Raw genomic sequence first — 21,247 nt, 5'->3', positions numbered from 1 at the left:
CTCCACAGCATGCCATCATGATGATTTCCCCAACCTAACACCCAGGGCCAGAAGCACCACATCTCACAGGACCAAAGCCGCGGCCATGAACCCTCCCACCTTCCCCAATGCGTGCTCCATAAACACCCACCAGCTTCACAGCAGGGTTTAGCTTTATCACCAGGCATGGTGTGAAGCAATGTTTATTCAAGAGAGCCCTTCCCTTTGCAGGCTGGGCAATTACACCACAGGACCGCGGCCGCAGCTGCCATTGGTGGTGAGGAGGTGCAGCTGCACAGGCGGACACCTACACATCTACCCCAGGAGACAGTGCTCAGCCACACTTTCCCAGGCACTCGAGGAGCTCCATACGGATGGCGATGCGCACGTGCCAGCCCAGTGGGATGAGGCGGATGTAGCGGGCCACGATGGGAGGCCGTAGCAGGTTCTGTACCGAGGATGAGCGGTCCGAGTTGCCATAGAAAACCTGGGGACAGAAGTGTGGGCAGGTGGTTAGGGGGCTACAAATCCTGCCCCATGAGTTTAGGTGCCTGTGCAGAACAGAGGAGGAGGGGGCTCCCTCTCCTCCACCCCCAAAATAAAAGACTTTAAAAATAGCCAGACACAGACAATTTTTGTCACAATGACTGGGTTTTCTGAGTAAGTCCCACATCATTCCTGCACTTTTTATGGATAGGCTAGACTTAATCTTGCCCATTCTCTCTCATTGCCTTCCCGCAGCAAGGCACCATATGTTTAGAGTGAGCATGGTTGACCTTGGCTGTTTGCAGGTCATGAGCTGGGCTCCCAGACAGGGACAAAAAACCATATTTGGGGGCCCTTTCCCCACTACTTGACCATGCTGCCATGTCTCCTGCTGCCATAACCTGCTTTTCAGGGAAAGCTCAGCACCTCCCCAGGGCTGCAGGAACCAGTACTTCAGCAAAGCCACAAGAGCCTCCCATGCTGGGATGGGGCCATCCCCACAGGGGGACACTGAGGACGCCTGGGAGGCAGCAGCTGTGACATCCCCCAGCCCAGCTGGGCTGCACAGAGACCACAAGCACCACTGTAAGGTCCCCCCAGTGCAATTTTTCACTTCAAACCAACCACTAAGAAGTGCAGCATGAGAGCAGTTTGGTGGGTTGTGATTTAACTAGTTGCAGATTTTCTCTCAGGTTTTTCTGCATCGTCATCGTGCATTGGCCCTGGACTTACAGCAAAAGAAGGAGCCCCCATTTTGCAGTGCCCAGATATGGCTGAGGTTGTGTGGCTGTAACTGAGAAAAGGGTTTTATCATGGAGGTGCTGCCTCCCCTGCAATGCCAGTTAATGCCTCCGAGCTTAATCTGGACCCCACTATCATCATTAAAAAACATAAAAAATATATTTTGTCCTTCTGCAGCTGGGCAGCGTGCCACTTGGTCTCACCACCAGAGGGACGCCCCCCTCTGTGCTTCCCCTGGACATGGGGTGAGCACTGGGCCCCATGCACCCAGCTGCTCCCACAGGACCTCCCTCTTGGGGCACCTCCCTTCCAAGACCTGATGTGTTCATGTCACCAAACACGCCACCCCTCCACTAGTGGCCGAAGCGCAAAGTCCACCGACCCGGTTGTTCCCAGTTTGGTCCTTGTAGTAAACCCAGTTGAGGTTTTCATCGGTGCGGTACTGCATGCTGTACTTGGTCATCCACTCGTCGGCATCACAGCGCCCTTGCGTGAGGATCCCCGAGATCACCTTCACCTCCTTCAGGTCGATCTGCAGCCACTGCCCATTGTCTTGGTACTTGGAGAGCCATGCGCACCTGGGGGGACACCACCGGTCCCGCTATGTCCTCCGCTGCTGCCCTCCCGGGCAGACCCTCCTGCCCCTATGCTGCCAGGGGTCCCTGGGCCCCCACACCCACCCACCCACAGGATCCCTCAGGGAGGCATTTTTGGACTCACCCAAAGCCTTGGCCGTTGAGGCGGGCCTTGTTGGCTGTCCAGGAGGAGTACCAGCCTGTGTACTGCTCAGGGTTGGAGCAGCTTATCTGGTCAGGGGTGACAGCACCAGACTCGAAGCCCAGGGGCTTGTGGTAGGGGCATTCTGCAGAAAAAGGCAAAAAATACCTTAGGAGACACGAGTGGTTTTGTTTCCTGGGTGTGTTTGCACGCTTGTTGACACACCCCTGTGTTTCCACTGCTCCCTCTCCTCCCTGGCCAGGATACTGGGGATGCTCTTAAACCCAGGCCACAACCCCTGCAGTATTTGCTGCCCAGGGGTCATGGGGTCTTCATTCCTAACTCTTCTCTTGTGTGAATTTCTAACTCCTCTCTCTCTCTCTCTCTCTCTCTAACTTACTAAACCTGCAGCATTTTGGGGGGGAAGGTTTTATTCGGATGTTGCAGTCTGAATCTCCTTGCAAAAATGTGGAAGCAGATGCAGACTGGATCCATCAACCTGGATCCAGCCTCTAGGCTGCCAGCCTCTGGTCCTTGAGAAATGCCTGGCATGGCTTTTCTTGATGGGCTTTATCTCCTTCTACTCCTCCATTCACTGTCTTGATTTATGGCTATGCCTGCATAGCAAAATTGCTGAGTCTGATCTGATCATCCCTCCACAAGCACCCTCAGATCTTCTGGTATGGGGACTATCTTTGCCTCTGGAGATGGTCTTGCCTTGTGGAAAACCTGTGGCTACTCTGGCGCCAGTGAAGTGTAATGCTTGGCCCTGCTGAAGGCTCAGGGATCTCCACCTGAGTTTTTGACTTTAGTTCTTCAGGCTACCAAACCTGACCCCACAGATGTCTTCTGTGACAGCAAGTTCAGCAAGACTTGTTGGAGTTGTTCAACAACCCCATGCATTGCTACAGGCTTGGGGAGGTGTGGCTGGAGAGCTGTGGGGAAGAGAAGGATCTGGGGGTTCTAACTGACAAGCAACTGAACATGAGCCGGCAGTGTGCCCAGGTGGCCAAGAAAGCCAACGGCATCCTGGCTTGTATTAGAAATAGTGTGACCAGCAGAAGTAGGGAGGTGATAGTCCCCCTGTACTCTGCACTGGTGAGGCCACACCTGGAGTATCGTGTCCAGTTTTGGGCACCTCAATACGAGAGAGATATCGAGGTGCTGGAGCGAGTGCAGAGGAGGGCAACGAAGCTGGTGAAGGGTCTGGAGAATAAATCCTATGAGGAGAGATTGAGGGAGCTGGGACTGTTCAGTTTGAGGAAGACAAGGCTGAGGGGAGACCTCATCACTCTCTACAGCTACCTGAAAGGACATTGTAGAGAGGTTGGTGCTGGTCTCTTCTCACAGGTGATTAGTGACAGAACAAGGGGTAACAGCTTTAAACTCCAACAGGGGAGGTTTAGACTGGACATTAGGAAAAAAATTTTCACAGAAAGAGTGGTCAAACAGTGGAATAGGCTGCCCAGGGAGGTGGTGGAGTCACCATCCCTGGATGTGTTTAAGGGTCGTTTAGATGAGATGCTGGGGGATATAGTGTAGGGGAGACCTTTGTAGAGTAGGGCTGATGGTTGGACTTGATGATCCCAAGGGTCTTTTCCAACCTGAATGATTCTATGATTCTAGCTGCAAAACCACTAGGGGCAGAAAGTACTCATTCATCATTAAAACTTTCTGTGGTGGGTCACCATGCTGTGCTTTGGAAGTCAGGCCTGTGGTGATGCTGCCATGCAGAGCATCTGCATGCTACCTGGACCTAGTTGTGGGGTTTCTTGTTATGATAATTTTTTATGCAATTACATTATCACTATATATCTAGATACACATAAAGAAGGTGCTCACAAGCCTCACATGGGGATTACCTGGACAAACATCTATATCATGGGCAGCATTTTCTAATTTTGCAGCCTGTGGAACAGGTGTGGTGCCCCTGAGAGTAGCTCTGTCACATTTTCCAGTTTACTGCAGTTCGTTTCATGGGTTTTGGCAATAAAGGAGCAAATGAAGTTCTGCACAGCTTCGCTTTTGGGTAGGACATTTCCTCACCTTAACCATGCTTGACTGACAAACGTGGTGCCTCATGTTAAAAACATGACCAACACACGGGGACCATCAGCAGACACCCAGGGCCCAGCATGACTGTGGCCTCCCTGGTGCAACACCCCAGCAATGCAGCCACACAGTCAATGTCTCATTAGCAAGCTCCACTAGGTCGATATCATGTGCATCAATCTCATTAGCATATCTTTCTCAGTCGGTATCTCATTAACAATTTTTTCCCCATGAAAACACAGAGCTGCCATCCCGCCCTCCTCCAGGCACGGAAACTTCGTGCTTTTCCCCCATGTTAAAACCCTTCCTCCCTTTGTGCCGGAGGGTGGGTGGACTGGGGTGGCCCCGCATGTTTACTACTCAGCCAGCTTATCTCAAACACCACATAGCTTTACTTTTAGCAACACTAATCCACAGACCGTGCAACCCTAATGCAATTAGCAGGTCACCTTCTGGCGTGTCCGGATGTGCCACACTCAGGGACTCGCGAAACAGATGCCTGGTGCCCGCCCAGCCAAACCGGCTAAGCCATTTAATGCCCTTACTGCCGACCTGGAGAAAAGTCATGCAGTGGTTGCAAGGCTGGTTGCTCCCCTCTGGCTGTGCCAGAGGCAGCTCTGCAACACCTCAGCATGGCTGCTCTGCAAACTGTCCGCAGGCAGCGGGGTCACTGGGCCACGCTGCCATAGCTGGACTGGGCTGGGCAAGGAGAGTGCAAAGCCCCCCTGCCTGGGGAGGGAGACAGCTGGGAGATATGGTAACTGCATTAATTATTCAGGAGAACAGCCTTCATTAAAGGAATACACCTTCACTACTCAGCGACATAATGCTAATACCTGAGAGCACTCCTCACACCTAGCCTGGCCAGGAAACCTAGAGTTGGTCCTCTCACACATGTGTCCCTCAGCTATGGATGGATCAACCAAACCTGACATGTCTCCTTTCTTTCCCTTCCCTCTCAAGGGGCAATGGTTTTAAATGGAAAGAGGGTAGGTTTAGACTAGACATATGGAAGAGATTTTTTGCAGTGCAATGGTGAGCCACTGGAGCAGGTTGCCCAGAGAAGTTGTGGATGCCCCACCATTGGAAGTGTTCAAGGCCAGGTTGGATGGGGCTTTAAGCAACCTGCTACAGTGAAAGATGACCTTGCCCATGGCAGGAGAGTTGGACTAGATGATCATCAAAAGTCCCTTCCAACCTAAACCATGCTGAGATTCTGTGATTCCGTGACTGGTGCAAGCGACAGCAGGGTGGCACCAGGATGTAGCAAGGCTTCAGGTGTAGAATTGTACACTGCTAAGGTTAAACAGCAAAAAAACATGCAGTAGGACCAGGCTGATGTTCCAGGCACAGGTGCCGGTAGGGATCCACCATGAAAAGAAGGAGGCTGGTCTGGAATCTCTGATGGGCCAGATGTGATTCAGCATTGCCATAAGGCTCTGTGGTGCATGTGAGCATGCTGGTACTGCTCTTTGCACATGACACCAGGGCTGCAGGAAGCAGGGGGTCCTACATGGTGACCTGGAGTGTTGGTAACCTCCGTTTATCCAAAATACGGTTTACTGCAGCTGCATGCAAAGAGATACAGTTGCAGGTGGAGGATATGCAGGTGTAGAGGGGCACCTTCTGAATGGAGAAAGACTCAGACAAGGGTGCAAGGACTGCAGGGACCTGACCATCACAGGTGGGCTTCGTGATGATGTTGTGACAAAGAAGAGTTGTGGTGGCCAGCCAGCCCTTTGACAGGGAGCAGTGACCTCAGGCAGGTCCCATGCCAGTTTCAACTCATATTTGGGGTAGTGATTATTATATTATATCATATCATTATATTATATCATATTATGTGTTTCTTTCATAAGAGACTGGAGGAAACCCTCACAACAACAGATATAAAGTGTCACTTCTGGAGCTCCTATAAGTGATTCTTCTGCATCACAGGGGCTGTCTCCAGGAAATGCCTTCTTCCTCTTCATACCAGCCCCAGCGGGCAGCCCTGTGGAGGTACTGGCTGCAGACACTGGAAGGACATAACCTGAGAAGCCATGACCCTTTACTGGGGATGTTTGGGGCCACTCTGCCCCCAGTGAGACACCACCCATGCACAGTGGATGAATCCTGCTTGTAGTTTCTCTGGGCAGGGAAGAAGCCTGTGGGCAATGTTCAAGCTGGTCAAGCCCCAGGTGACACGGCCTCCACAGGATCTGGGTGCATGGAGAGAGTGTTCAGGGGAAGCAGATGGACTGGCAAGGATGACTGGAAAGCTTCTGAGCTTGTCAGCTCCCTCACACCGTGGGAGGGAAACCTTCAGGTCCAACAAAAGTGTGGGATAGAAACGCCTGGGTTTTTCCCCCTCTCATTTCTGTTTGCATATGCCTGCAAGCTCTGTCATGTTTTCTTGTCAATACACATTTTTATTTGCTTTTTAGACAATCCTGGCTTCCACTCAGAGCTCTTCCAGGGTAACTCATTTAACCTCTTCCTCCTTCAGGGCAGCCATGACAAATGCCAAGCACTGGGGTGACCGTTTCCCCTGTGTATCGCCCCTGGGGAACCCGGGGGCAGCAAAACATACCTCAAGTTGTTGCACAGCCTCTTGCAGGAGCTGGAAAGAGATGGTTGCTAGTGGGCATGAGGCAGGTTCCACTCCTAGCACTCAGCTCCAGAGGGGGTGGACACCTCTGAACATCTGTGTGACAGAGGGCTGAGCAAGAGTGCAGCTTCTGTGGGACACATGAGCTAAACCTGAGGATCATCTGGGTACTGATAAAGCCTTGCTGGGGTAACACATCAGGGAAAATGTGGCAGTTGCAGAGAATAATGAGGAAAGATCTCAATCATAAACGTCTAAAACATGATCTGTGAGGAATGGCTGAAGGAGCTGGGCAGGGACAGCCCAGAGAAAACACGACTGTGGTCTTTTACTCTTTAAAAATATGCTGCAGAGAAAGAATAAACAGTTTTTCTTGACCCCTGGAAAGAGGAGAAGACGTTGCAGGCCAAACTGCAGCAAGGGAGAATGAGCCTGAGTGGTACAAAAGGTTTCCTACAGCAAATCCTGCACACGGGGGTAGCTGCCCCAGGCAGTTTCTGGGAGCACCAGCACCAAGGGCTGTAGGGACAGGGCAGGCAAGCACCACCCTGGGTGACCTCCCGAGGCCCAGGCACAGCCCCTGCTGCTGCTGCCCCTCTGCCCAAAGGTTCAGGGTCACCCCACACCTCCCACGGGTGCAGCTCCCCTGGCCCCACCAGCAGCTGGGTTTGGAACAAGTACCGCCATCAGGTGCCACCTCTGCAATGCAGGGTGCAACGGAGAAGCTGCTGAAGATCACCAGACAAACTTGGCTAAAAGACACTGGCCCATTACCTGGCATGCACATTAAGGTGTTAGTCCTGCTGGACCACACTGAGTTAGGACCTCCTTGACAATCACATTTGCAAGCCTTGCTGTGCCACAGTTCCAGTCTCTCATCCTAAAGGGAAGGTAAAAAACCAGTAATAAATCAACATAGTCATCAACAATGGTGACACGAGGCTAAATCTGAGTCCTGAAGCTTAGACAGACACACGTCCTGCCCAGGCTGCTGCACCTTCTCTGAACCCCTTTCTTCATCACAGCCTGGCATGAAACATGGGATGACTCCCCTTGGATTCAGAGGTCAGAACATGTGCCTGGGCTTGGAGGCCCAGATGCCATCCCTCCTTCTTCCCTGAGGCACCAGAGCCAGGCAGTGCTGGACCCCCAGCATTTACCCAGCAGCCAAACAAGCCAGAGAGACTTACCTCTCCCGGGGAGAGGGCCATCGCAGCTGGGGAAGGGGGCATGGAGGGAAGAAGAGAGAAAGAGATCAGAAATGAAGATTCTGTAAGCAAATGTCAGGAAATGCAATGAACATTTACTCCTGAGCTGGGGACAGATAAATCAAGGAAGGACTGACAAAACTACTGTGTTTCCCCAAGCTGATTTCCAGGGGAAAGCAAGAGGACATGGACAGGAACTACGTGTGCCTGTGTCAGTGCTACGTCACCACAACATTTTCTATTCAAAGCCTTTGACATCTCCTCTTTCTGATCAGATATGCCTAAAACATCCAGAGGAGAAAGCCATGCCAGCCCCTTGGCCTCTGCTTTATAGCTAATTTCACCCCTATCCCTTTTTGCTGTCTTTCTGCTCCACAGTTTCCCTTTCCCATTTTGCCCTTAAAACATATGAGCTGATGAACCCCAAGGGTGAAATCCCAGCCTGGTGCCACCGCAAATCCCTGGTGCTATTGGAGGAGATGGGACACCCTGTGAGGTGCCTGGCCTGAGATCAGTCCCACTGGACGGGATGAAGGAAAACAAAATGCAAATAGGTCTTCCCAATCCATCTGACCTACAAGACTCTCTTTATTTACTTTTTTAGAGAAAACCAGTTGTTGTGACCATAGAGAAAGAACTGCTGTTTTTGTAACATCTAACCTGTTTAATCTCCTGCTTGTCACTGAGCAATGGTTTTTTTTATGAGCCCTTTCCTTGCTGAAAGGGGTCTCCCGCTTTGCAGTGAAGTCCAAAGCAGACTATGTTAATAGCATTTGGACTGGCAGAATAGTGCCCACACAACTGTGAAAACAAAATAATTTTTAAAAATAAGTCCCATGACTACTGATAACTCATCACTACAAGTCAAATGTCAAATATCATGTTTTCAATGCCAGTAAGGAATCTGCAAGCCACTAAGGACTGAGCTACTGAGCAGATTAAAAACTTGCATACAGGAGCCATGAGAAACCCGCCATCTCCAAACAGAGGTTTTGTGAAGATGAAAAGAGGATCTTTTCACCAAATGAATTAGACTCTGAATTATTCACTGAAATCTAGTTATGATTTATTCATTCATACACTGTCACTTTGCTGAGCCTAGGAAGCTCCATCTAATGCTGGGAATTTACATCTTGCATTTCTATAGCAAGTTTCATCTCAAAAGACTGTGCAATTATAATCAGCTGAAATATAAACTATATACAAAGCTCTGTTTATTACTGAAATGCTATTGCTTCTTGGGTGTGACACTGAGCCTGAATGTATCAAAAGTCTGAAAGAAAGACCCCAGCAAAGAACAAAATGATAAAGTCGTTTTTTAAAAAATCCTTTGTTTAGCACAGAGATAGTCTCCTTTGCTTCAGTGTCCCAGGGCAGCATTTCTGGCACTGGGAACTTACCGCATTAACCCAAGGCATCAGCCCTGGCAGAAGAAGTAAAGATCAGTCTACAATAAAAAGCTGTGGTTTTTAGTCTGGCCCAAGAGGGAGGCAGGGGGGCACCCAGACCCCATCGAGCTCAGCAGGAAAATATGGGTGCACATCTCTGGACCTGGCCTCTTGGAAAGCATAGGCTTGGGGCCATGCACAACATCATGCTCCACCTTTCCCAGCACATATGTTACCCGGTTGAGCCCCATGACTCCATTGTGCAATGAGAAAATCAAGGCAGAGGTGCAAGCCCGGGGCCATGTAGTGCATTGCCACCTCTGTGCTTGCCACACAGGGCAAAGCAGGTCAACTTAAACCAGCATGAAGGTGGTTTAAGTTAACGCTTCCTGTCATCAGATCAATATGATACAAACCAGGACTTTATCACCTATGAGAACTGTACCATCTTTGCCAATAAAAGCAATGCAGTGCCTCTCCTGACTGCTTGATGCTCTGTTTGATGCCAGTGCTGGAGTGTCACTGTCACTGGGGGCATGGGAGCTGGGCAGCAGGCACCTCTCCTGTCCCTCCAGCCCATGGTGCAGTGGCCTTTCCCAGCAGGATGGGCTCCCTGCTCCAGGAGCACCATCTGGAAGGGCTACCTTCATTACCCGATTTGGGAGCCCGGCTCCCCAGCCAGCATAGCCCACCATGCATCCCCACTGCCCAGCAATCGCTGAGCAGGTCTGAGCTCCTTCAGTCTGCGGGTGTTCAAGTTTCATTCAGAGATGTGCGCTCACTATGTGTTTCTTAACCTCTTTATTTTCATCTTTAGAAGACTGTTTTTTGTGGAAAAAACTTTTGTGGGTTGTTTCCTTGACTTGACAAATGAAGCCATGCAAAGGTGAAAGCAAAGGTGCCTGCAATATTTGCCTGCAATACTTGCCTTGGCTCCCCTGCAGCATCCAGGTATTTTTAGGGTCTACAGAGAAATCTGGTAAACAAACTAGCAAATTAATATACATTGATAGGGATAAAATATTTCATTATATGTGCGTCAGGTCCATTTGCCCAGCATGAGGAAGATTGTATTGTGGTGAGGCCTACTCTTGTGCACCGTGTGCCTGCGGTGGGGGAAGAGGATGTGAATTACCAGGCTGATGTAGGTTACTGCTTTGGGTCCAGGCTGAGCCCTTCAGGAGGGCTCCTGAGTCCCTGCCTGGGTATTTGAGAGCCAAGATCAAAATTTGGCATGTCACTGATGCATACTCCTGGATATCCAATGACTGTGAGTGAAGCAACAGGAAAGAAACGGAATAGTTTTCAGGTGGGTGGGTGTATGGTAGCACAACTCAGCCACCAGGAATAAACCATCCTACCTGGGTTGCCCTGGAGTTGCTTCAGTGGCTGCACCCAGCCAGTGACGCCTGCTCCTGAACTATAAGAGCAGCTTTTAGGGTTTTTAGCTTCATCTGCCAGGGGACATCACTGTAAACCAAGAAAGGGTGTGAATTTCTAACACAAAAGCCCTTTTTTCAATGCAATGTGTTACTGGGACAACCCTGCAACATGCAGTGGTGCAAAGGCAATGCCAGGGCAGGGGTGCTAGTGTGCTGCCCCTCTGGCTGCTCCCGTTGGGCTGGGGTCCTCCACCCCTCACCACATGGCTCACTGGTTTAAACCTCTCAAATAAGAAGTCAACTCTGTCTTTTTGATCTAGAAAATGTTAACTTCTAAGGGCTCACTCCCACAAGCGGCTCAACCATCTGAACACCGGCAGCCGCAGTCTGCGGCACAGGGGAGTGACAGGCTGGGCTTGTGGTAAGCACAGCAGTGGATGGGCCAAACACCCTGCCTGGGAAGCGTGGCCTGATAACCCCTGGTGCTGGGAGAGGAAAGGAGACAAAAAGATGCCCTTGCCTGAAGTTGGCCAGAAAAAGTTGTAATTGATATATTGGTGTGTTTACATCTGTGGTGGGCCCTGTCCTACAAAGGAAATGAAGAGGAAATCTGCCTGCCAATAGTCTGAAAATGTGATGGCCAGCATGCTTTTACAGCAAGCGTGTTTGCCTTCAAGGAAGGTTACAAAGATAATTGGTAATTGTAGGTCAGACAGAACGAATTGCTGCAATTCATGGGAGAGTCGTAAGTCCTGCATGGCCACTGGGATCTGTTGTTTTGAAAGTACATTACTGAGAAAAATCCCAAAACATTAAAAAGGAAAGAGCCCTATTTACAGCCCCCAGAGTGCCCCAGGACATTCAGCAAACCATCAGTGAAATAAATTATTATTTGTGTGTGTTTGTGAGAGGTGGAGAGACATGGCATGTGCCTTCCCTGTCTCTTCATCCCACCCTGCAGCGTGGCCACGTCCAATGCACCACCACGCACAAATGCCACCCCATAGCACAGGATTTGGGAGCTGGGGCTTGGGCAAGCACCACGGGATGATTTTGTGCCAGAGTGCCTGTCCTGGTGGGGCTGGGCTGGAGCATGGGCCCTGGGATGGCCCCACTCGGCACCTGCTGGTGAGCAGGATGGAGGGGAGAGATATCCCAGGGACTGGGACAGGTTTGGGAGGGTAGGGAAGGAAAAGATGTGGCAGAGGCAGTCCTGGGATGTCAGGATGGGGGGGACAGGTTTCCTGAGTGGAAGTGGGATAAAACAGCAGCCACAACCTGGGGCTAGCTGGGGAAAAGAAGGGGCAAGCAGTAGCAAGGATGGTCAGCTGCTGACATTTTAATGACAGGAACAGATAACTGTTTGTCTCAGAAAATTAAAAAGAAAGGAGGAAGCTGAGTGTGGGCAGAAGTAACACTGCCAAAGGCTGAGCACATTTCAATAAGGTTAACTATGAGAGATCATAGTGAATATGCTGACCATAGAGCCACAACAGCACGCCATTTTTTTCCATTGTGGATACAATTAATGATGGATGCACAAGCATGAGAAAGCACATTATAAAATAAAAGAGAAATAAAATATAACACAGAATAAATGTCAGTCACTCAATTTACCGGAATAAGTTCACATAAACCTGGTCATTGTAGGCAAAGTATGTCAAAAATGTTAATGACTTTGTTTGTTTATTGACTTTAAGATTTAGGTGGCCTAGAAGCTTCAGCTGGAAAATAGTTAATTTTGCCTCTCATCTCTGCAAGCAACATCTCAGTTTAACAGAGCTCAGAGAGACAAGCAAAATTATTTTCTCTCCACTTCTCCCAGTGGAGAGCACTCCTTCCATCATGCAGCGCTTTCCCAGCATGGTGGCTCCTGCTGCATAGCTAGTCACCTGCTTCCCTTCTGCACGTGTGGGCCGTGGGGCAGGGGAAAGGAAAACAGCTTAAAACCCAGAAAAATGTGACTGGAGCCCCAGAAAAGCTGTCACAGAAATGAATGAGGTGACTGGAATGAAAGGCACTGATTTTATCACGTTTTCTGAAAGGCACTCCATTGCAAATCGCTATTTTCCTTGAGCACCACGTTAGAGAGCACCAGGAAGCAGAGTTAGTTAAGGCTGCAAGCAACACAGAGGGTCGAGACACTGAAAAAAGCATTGCGGTACCTCTGTGCCCATCAGGTGCTAGTTTGTGGGTTGCTGTATTATTAACACAGGCTATTTTTACATCCCAGCCCTGGAAATCGTGCCAGCCGAGCGAGGTGACTCACATCAGGCTGCAGCAGCCTCGGTAGCAAGGTGCGTTTGGGGAAGCTGCCACATCCCAGGCCACTGTTGCATCTGGCATTTTCCTCATCTCTCCTTGCCCCTGAGCCACTGGTGATGGCCCCAGGGTCCCTGCTGCAGCTGTGGCCAGTCCCCAGGTCTCCTCAGCAGCTGTAAGCCCCTTGCTCAGTCACTTCATGGTTACTTTTGTTGTTTTCTCCCCAGGGCTTTTTCCGTGGACATGCTAAGCAGGTCATGGGACTGTGTTGTGTTGCCCAAACAGTGCCTTTATTTCTAAAAATTGAAGGCTTTAAGTGGTCCTTGGGAGCTTTGCTGGCAGGCAGAGACCCCCAGAGCATATGCAGATCTGTGTCCATCAAAAGATTTTGGGAGCCAGGCTGGCCTGGTGAAAGCAGGGCGTTCATCCAGGGGCCCTCACCACCTAAAGCCGCACTGGGACAAATGCTCAGCCTGTTTCCCCTGCAGATAATATTCTGGCTCTGGCACCCCCGTGGAGAGCACCACCGCCCCGGCACACATCAGCCTGCGAGGGCTCATCTTTGCTGGTCACTGACAGGCATGGTCAGAGACAGAAGGCAAGAGGACCAGCACCAGCCTGCGGAGGGGAGAAGGGCTCATACTTCATGTTAAGCTCCTCTCTTGTGCTTTAATACGGCTGCTGTTTTCCTCATTCTTTTTGTGGGGATTTTTCAGGGTTTTATTATTTTCATTTCCATTTAATTTTCTTTATTTTAATTACATTTATTTGGTTTCCATTTTCACTCATTTGTGTTGTGTCTCATTTAATATTTACTGGTATTTATCCAAAAGTGATAAAACACATATTTAAATAATGACAATTATACCTATTTAATTCATATTCATTTCTCTTTTATGCTGCTGTCTCCATAATGTTTCCACAAAATTTTTTTATGTTGTGCAAATATTTGGAAAAAACTTAAATAATTTGAAAAAAATCAACATTTTCCCCTTTTCTTCTTAAGAGATGTATAATTATCTTTTTTTCCAAAGTGTTCCTTTGAAAATCTTTGGCAATTTCTGATCTTACTGACATGTTTGTTCCTTCCTGCTTAGAGCTATGCAGAACATTGCCTGCATAGTAATTTCATTAGATGTATCGATTATGCCAAAGGGCGGCACTAAAGATGTTATTTACTGTGATCTGAAGGCGGGTTTGGGCCTTTGATTTTGTTTTTTTTTTTTTTTTCAGAGCTGCAGAAAACAGAGAGGGAAAAAAAGAAATCCACTCTTTTAAACTGCTGAGATGTGCTTATTGCCCGACGTGCAGTGAGCACGGATGGAGTAATGCAGCACAGGCATGTCACATTCAATGTGCTAAAAGCATATTCATGTCAATCCGGGGCTCGGGGTGCTCCCCCTCACCATATGGAGGGGACCCGGCAGCTGCTGCGGCTCTTGTTGCAGGAGCCCGCCTGCTGCACCATATGCCGCTGCTGCTGCTGCGGTGGTGTCCCCGGCAAACACAAGCCCAGCCAAGGCGCGGGGGCTGGGGGTGCTCCTCTAAGCCACTTGCTCTGCCAGAGAAGATAAGCTAAGGAGCTTATCACGGCATCAGTGCACGTGGTTCGGAGGACTGACCTAGCAGTACCTTGTGCATGGTGGGAGACGCAGGAGTGTGAGGGGGACCTGGGCAAAGGGTCACTGATCGCTCTTTATCCAGAAGAGGACACTTGGAGAACAAATCAGAGAAAAACAGTAAATTAAGAAAATAAATTAAATACCAAAGGAGTGATGCCTGGAAAGTGATCCTGCAAGTAATTTTTCACTGCAAGCTCTCCAAAAATATCCTGATGTGTGGGTGTCTATTAAAAGCAAGCTGTGTCTGGGATTCAGAGCAAGGTATGAACTCATTCCAAGGACTAATTGCAGTTATGCCACCCATTGGGAAAAAAATGCTGGAGTCTGGGGTAAAAACAACCTTCCAAGAAGCTCAGGCACCAGTAACCTTCCAATGTGAAACAAAGAAGAGCAAAGAGATAAGGTATGAGGAGAACACACAAATATTTGCTGGAAGATTAAACGAAGACCCATTAATTAGACAGAGTGGGGTACAGCCAAGCATAACAGGATGAAATGAAGGCATGGCTAGTTGAGGAACACTTTCCTGTCCATGAAATTTGATAGACCAAAATATTCAATGGAAACAATAGAAAAAACTAGACAAAGAAAAACACTGAGAATTCAACATCCAGGGGGGGAAAAGCTGGACTGTCTGATAAATCTGTCCCACACTCTATCAGATCATACTCTATTCACAGGTTAACACTGGTAGATACTATCCAGCACTTAGCAAGAGCAACCTCAGCCTTGTTTAAGATGATAGCAGCTTTGCCATTGGCTTTGATGAAGCCAGAAGTTCAAACACAATCCAGAAAAATGATCTCCTCATTCCACAGCTGGGTTAATTAAAATGAAAGGAGAACATGACCCTGAATTTTCTGGTTTCTTCTAGCTACTGGTTACCTGCTATCGTTGCTACTTTTCTGAAAAGTAAATTTGAGAAAGCCTCAAGATTGATAAATACTTTTCCCATTTTCTTGACTAATGAGGCAAGAGTCAAACTGCTTTTTGTTCTTAAAGTCCTTTGGAAGTCTTTTCCAGGCCAAAATACCTGAAAGAGCCTTTAAAAGAAGGCAGATCTCCATCAGCAATGTCTTGCTGATGGAGAAAATGATCAGGTTTTGATTAATCAAGAGTTTTGATTAATGAAGGACCAGTCTTTCATGTTATACTGTACCTCATTTTTCAAATCAGCATTATTATTTACTCACTGGCTCAGCTGCACTACAATTTTCTTTGCAAATTCATATTTTGACAAATTATATGGCAATTTTTTTACACTGCAATTATTTTGTGAAACAGAGTTTTACTGCTGAATATTCATAGAGCTGTAAGAATGCTGCTCACTCATGTACATAAATTACACATCTCCTCCACAATTTTGCCTTTCCCCAAATTATTATGCTTCCATGAGAACATAGAGAAGAGCTTGCTTTGTACCCCACAGCCCCTGGCAGAAGAAAGAAGCTTGGATGAAACAAGAAATACAAAGAGGAACATCTGAAAGTGCCTCTCAGGAGGCAAAGTGCATACCTTTGTACCAGAAAAGAAGAGACAGCAGGACGCTTTCCATCTTGAACCGCATCTTTTCCTTCCTCTTTTGGGAATAGCTCCTTAGCGAGCTGCTTGGATTGCTGGGAAGGCATGAGATTAACTTAAGCATTGCCTAAGCACCTTACTCTCCTCCATTCTTGTGATGTTATCAAGCACCATCAAGCCAACCATACAATTATTACTGTCAAGCTCCATCCTAGAGGCTGTGTAACAGTTTTTAAAAGGTAAAAAGTACAGAGGTACTGACACTCTGAGTGCAAACCTGATTGTGTATGCAGATATATGTCCAAATAAACAAGGATATACCTACCTAGAAACCACATATACCCCCCATAGAAATGCAGATGTCTAATGCTTATAAAATATAGGTAGTATATATTGTCTCTTGTATGTAGTATGTATTCATTATCTTCCACCCCAATTATTTACCTCTACACTATCAATGCCTTTCCTAATAATAGCTGTGTGTAGAAATCTGCTCTGGCCTTACTGATCTTTCAGTCACCTAATTGCAAGGGACTGAAAACTGCAATTACTATATCAACCAGAAATAGCACATTTCATTTGTTTACTTGCTGAGCTGTAAAAATCTCAAACCAAAAAAGTAAACCTCCCTTTGCTAACAGTTCTACCTATAGTATCCTCTCAATCAGTTTACATCAAAGATTTAAAATACATTTGATTTTAAAATGACTGAAAGATTCGAGACAACAGACTGCTAGTGATTCCAGTGGATCTTGCACCCGTTCCTCCAATCTCTGTTAATTATGTGCAATTAGCAGTGAATTTTTAATGGAGGTTTTTGAAAGCAATTGCTTCAGAGGCAGCTTTCTTTGTTTCAGAAGATCTTGGATTTTATGCAGAGGGAATAGATTAAAGCGCTGCATAGATCACGTGGGCTGCTGTTGAATTAAGCTAGACCTGTCTCTAGTCTTCTGGTCTACATCCATTCAAAAAATGCTGCACAAACAAGGACACTGACACTCATACGCAGCACCCCTCTCGGGGCAGCGAGACCCACTGAAGGTCCAGCCAGGGGGTGAACAAACATGAGCCTCACTGAGCATACCAGGGCAGCCTCTGTGCACCTGCCATGGTGCAGCATCTTGCTCCAGGCCCTACACAGTATCCGGGCAAGTCTCGCTCTCTCCCTCTCTTTGCTGTCTGGTCTAAAATGAGCTGCCACAGAGACAGAGATTTCCAGAGCTGCTGAAGACACTATATCTATTCCCTCCCTACATTGATGAACACTTGGTATCTAAATCCCATGGGCCTGAAAATCCCATCTTAAAAATCCCTAATTACCTTCATCCATGTATCTCTTGGAAAACCAGACCAGGGCTTCAGCCTCTCTCACCTTATGGTCTCATAAGCACAGGTCACAGGGAGGCAGACCTGCCTACCCAGAGAGAAATCCCCTACTGTATTTTTAAAAAGCAAACCCAAATTCTCCCCCATCACCCCAAGCAGTTTAAAATCAACTTGGTTTATGCTCAACTCCACCTTCAAATAGATGTTGATTTTGTGTAAGAAATGCAGTATCTCGGGGATCATGTCCAGAAATAGTACAGTTACTATCAAAGAACATTTCATCCGAAGGGACACCCACAAGACTGGTGACTCCCCAGTTATAAAATTCCCTCCCCACAGAAAAAAGCCTTTGTTTAAAAATGTGTCTATAGCATTAAAAAACCCAATTGGTTCACATGAAGAGTAGAAGAGCCTTAAAATTAAAGTCTCTGTATAAATACTATGCAGTTCAGACCCTCCGTGTCTAATGGTGTTGACGGTCCTTCATTTTAATAACTGTAAACAGCAAAACTGTGCTGCCACTGCAGACAACATTGCTAAATGAATCACGTAGTTAATTCTTAGCAAGCATACAAATACTTCCAGGTACAGAAGACAGAAAACATTTTAAAGCCAATACACAATACAGCACCAGAAAGGACTACATTTTCCCTTTATAAAAAATAAAAATAAAACTTAAAAAAGGATAAAAATTAGCCTGGCAAACTGTGGCTAGTACAAGTGGTCCAAAGTAGGGCAGTTTGGTGACATCCACAATGCTACATAAAACAGGGGCAGGAACTGCCTGGGCAGGTTCACTCTTTTGGCCACACATCTTCTCCATGTCCAGCTCATGTCCCATTGGCCTTAAGACATTTTGGTACGTTTTCATGGCCTTCAGATATCTTGATGTGTTTTATTCCACCAGCTTGTGGGAAATAGTAACACAAAGGCCATCCTGCACCATTGGGGAATGCTTTTAGTCCATGAAGTTGAGAGTACATCTTGCATTTCCAGGGGTTCAATGTGAAGGCACAGAGGTATGTAAGGGTGCGAAGTCCCTGGGATGGCAGCAGGGAGAATGAAGCCGAGTGGAGGTTGTTTGACACCCTGCCCAGAGGTGCTCCCTGGCACGTGTCCTTCCACATCTGGGTTAGCTGGTCTGAACCACAATTTTATCAGGAGTTTGCTAAGAATTAAACAGCATGGATGAGCAGAGGCCAGTGCTCCAGTCCTTAGCTTGGCCTTGCTTTGATAACAGATATAGATATAGCTCAGCACCATTTGAGAAGTCCCATGCCAGCATCTTATGCAGACTTAATGCTTTCTGCCTGTAGCTTTCTCCTTATGAGAAATGGATTTGCTTCTGAGCACGGCAGAGTTGCGCATCCACAAGCTCTCAAAACATATACATGGGCACGGAAGCCTCCATGGCGCTTGACTGACCGGCAGCATGTGCACGTGCCCTCGGAGTGGAAGCAGGAGGGAAAAGCACTCATGTGTGAGAGGGAAGTGCAACTCCACATAGCGATTTCGTGTTTCTCCCAAAGTAAGTGCCAGACAGCTACATCAGAATGGCACACAGAGATTCATGTGTCTGGGAGCTGAATACACACAATGCACAACGTCTCAGCACAAATGTGTGACTGGCACACTTTGGTTTTAGCACAGTTAGGGAACGTACAAAATACACATTTATACATCTACGCGTGAACCACAGGCATCTCTCAGAAGCAGGATACTGATGTTCTGAGAGAGCAAGACTGCCAACACTTTCAGAGCTTGAGTCAAACCGTCAGGAGCTGGATCCCATTGAAATGGACGGAACTATGACGGTCTACACATGCTGAAGATCTTGCTCTTGAACTAAAATATTCTTTCCACAAGCCTGAAGTGTGATCTTAAGTCCTTTTCTGAAAAGGATCCTTTTTCCTAAATGTAAGAAAACATAATACAGATGGTTACGTGGTGCTGGCCACCAGGATCAGGCACCTGGGGAGCTGAGGTTGTTGTTGGCAGGGTAGGCACCATGGGATCACGATTCCTATTTCATAGGAAGTACCTACACCAAAGGCTTGCATACCCTACATTAGGAGAAGTCTAGCTATAGCTGATTCAGCTTTGAGCCTGTATCCTGGAAGCAGCCCATCTGTGGAAGACAGTTTACCCAAGAGGCAGGATACATTGCTTTGACTTCGCCTCCCATGGGCTGCACACACGTCACTAACCAAGCTAAGCAGAGGAAAGCCAGACCTCTGTATGTCTGTGCCTTGTGGCTGCAGGATACACAGGCCCTTAGCGTTGTTACATAATGTTATGACCTTATCCTGCCAGATCTCGCTATGTGATATATGGGTGCTTTCTACCCAAAAGAACTTTTGCAACCTGGCCCAGGTATTCCTGCACTGCACTGCAATATCTAACTTCAGCTTGCCCATACCGCAGAGTGTATCTTTAGTAAGAGCAAGCACTGATAAAGGTTAATGATTTTCTTAAGATGATGATGATAAAGGTAAGTTTCTTAATAAGACCCTGATTAAAGTAAGTTAAGCCAGTTTTTCTCTTTCATCTTTAAGATAAGTAAATCACACCATCCTGCTCTGACCCTGCTAAGAGACTCAAGAGCAAACTCCACCTCAGCAGAGCTAAGAGACTCTCCTCCTCCTCCTGCAGAGATGTCTTGGCCCCAGCACTCATTAGGGCTCCCACGCACAGACAGATGCCATGGCAGCATCCATGCCCAGAGGCTACCCTTTTCTAAAGGCTTGCATGTGCAAAATGAGACAACACGTTATAACTCACAAGTTAAACTGCTCTGAGGCAAGCTGAGATTGGCTCTTTCTTTCCCAATTAATAAAAACGATACACACAGTACAGGGGAAAACAAGGACAAAGTTAACTGTGCTTGTTAGCTGTGCACTGTGAAAAGCACTGGCCTCCCCCCAGCACTCGAACACTTCTCCAAACATAGAGGTGAAAGCAACTGTGCTTCAGTCAGCCCCAGTGAGACATCTCCTTGGGGATGTGTCAGGCTGCAGCCTTCACCACTGCCACGCAGGTGTTCGCATGCCCTTGGCCCTGCCTGGGAGGAGGCACAGGCCACTGCTTCTCCCTGCTGCCACCATGGCTGCCTCTGGTCTCAGCAGTCTCCTTGGTTACCCTCGCCTGTGCTGGCAGGAAAAGGCTGCTCTTGTAGGTGGCATTCAGCTGTGCCGAGGACAAAGCCTCTGACCTATGGCAGGGAGAGACCCTGTCTGCACCTCACCACAGCAGCCAGCCCAAGCCTAAATTACACCTGGGACCCAAAGGAAGACACAAAATGGCCCCAAACGGCCTGTAGATCAAGCAGGCTTAAAAGGAGGGGCAGCACTCTTTCATTAGGCTTCCAGCTGCCTGTTCCCCTGCCCAGGTGACCTGCAGCTCAGCAAGGCTTTGTCACAGAGGCCCACAGCCCCTGCGCCACCGTGGGCCTCCCCTTCACACCCAAGGCTGGGGGGCTACTGGCCACCATGAAATGGTGCCCAGAGAGTACAATATTGTGAGTGGCCGGATTAAAAACTTGTAAATCCTGCCCTGCACGGCTGTGCTGGGCAGGCGGGTGGAGAGAGCGCCTGCTGCTTCGGCACCTCAGGGTGCTGGCTGGAGCTAGCCCTCGCTGAGTCTCTGCATTTTGTCTAATGTTATTGCAGGAAATGGAGCTTTTTTAGGGGAAAAAAGCCAGTGCTGAAGCGACACTGTCTATATTCTGTCATACTCTGAAAAACGTGCTATTGCACAGGGCCCATGTAAAAGACCCTGGCAGGCCTGGGATTCCTGCTAGAGGGGCTTTTCTGCTCTCCTTGCCCCACACCCCTCCTCCTCTGCCGCAGGCGGGCCCCGCGCTTACTTTCCGTGCTTATGAGGCTGCCTGTCTTGGGGAGAAAAGAAGCAAACGGACCCTTATCGGAAATGACATAGGACTGAAGGTGAACACGAAAAACTGTACCGTTGGCGC

The 21,247-nt window shown here is 48.1% G+C and overlaps 1 protein-coding gene across 1 annotated transcript; it reads right to left on the bottom strand.

The window, feature by feature from the left end:
* Positions 1–146: 146 nt before the first annotated feature.
* Positions 147–16,038, bottom strand: RS1 (retinoschisin 1). The gene is made up of 6 exons (XM_074814710.1): positions 15,943–16,038; positions 7,756–7,781; positions 7,340–7,445; positions 1,927–2,068; positions 1,589–1,784; positions 147–466 (listed from the first exon to the last, which is right to left on the bottom strand). Exons 1-6 carry the CDS (start codon positions 15,992–15,994, stop codon positions 314–316), a joined length of 675 nt encoding a protein of 224 aa, XP_074670811.1. The 5' UTR covers positions 15,995–16,038; the 3' UTR covers positions 147–313.
* Positions 16,039–21,247: the final 5,209 nt, after the last annotated feature.

Source organism: Strix aluco, chromosome 2, assembly GCF_031877795.1.
Source record: "Strix aluco isolate bStrAlu1 chromosome 2, bStrAlu1.hap1, whole genome shotgun sequence".
Taxonomy (NCBI): Eukaryota; Metazoa; Chordata; class Aves; order Strigiformes; family Strigidae; genus Strix; species Strix aluco.
Note: the sequence above shows the minus strand (reverse complement) of the source record. Positions and strands in the feature narration are given on the sequence as shown.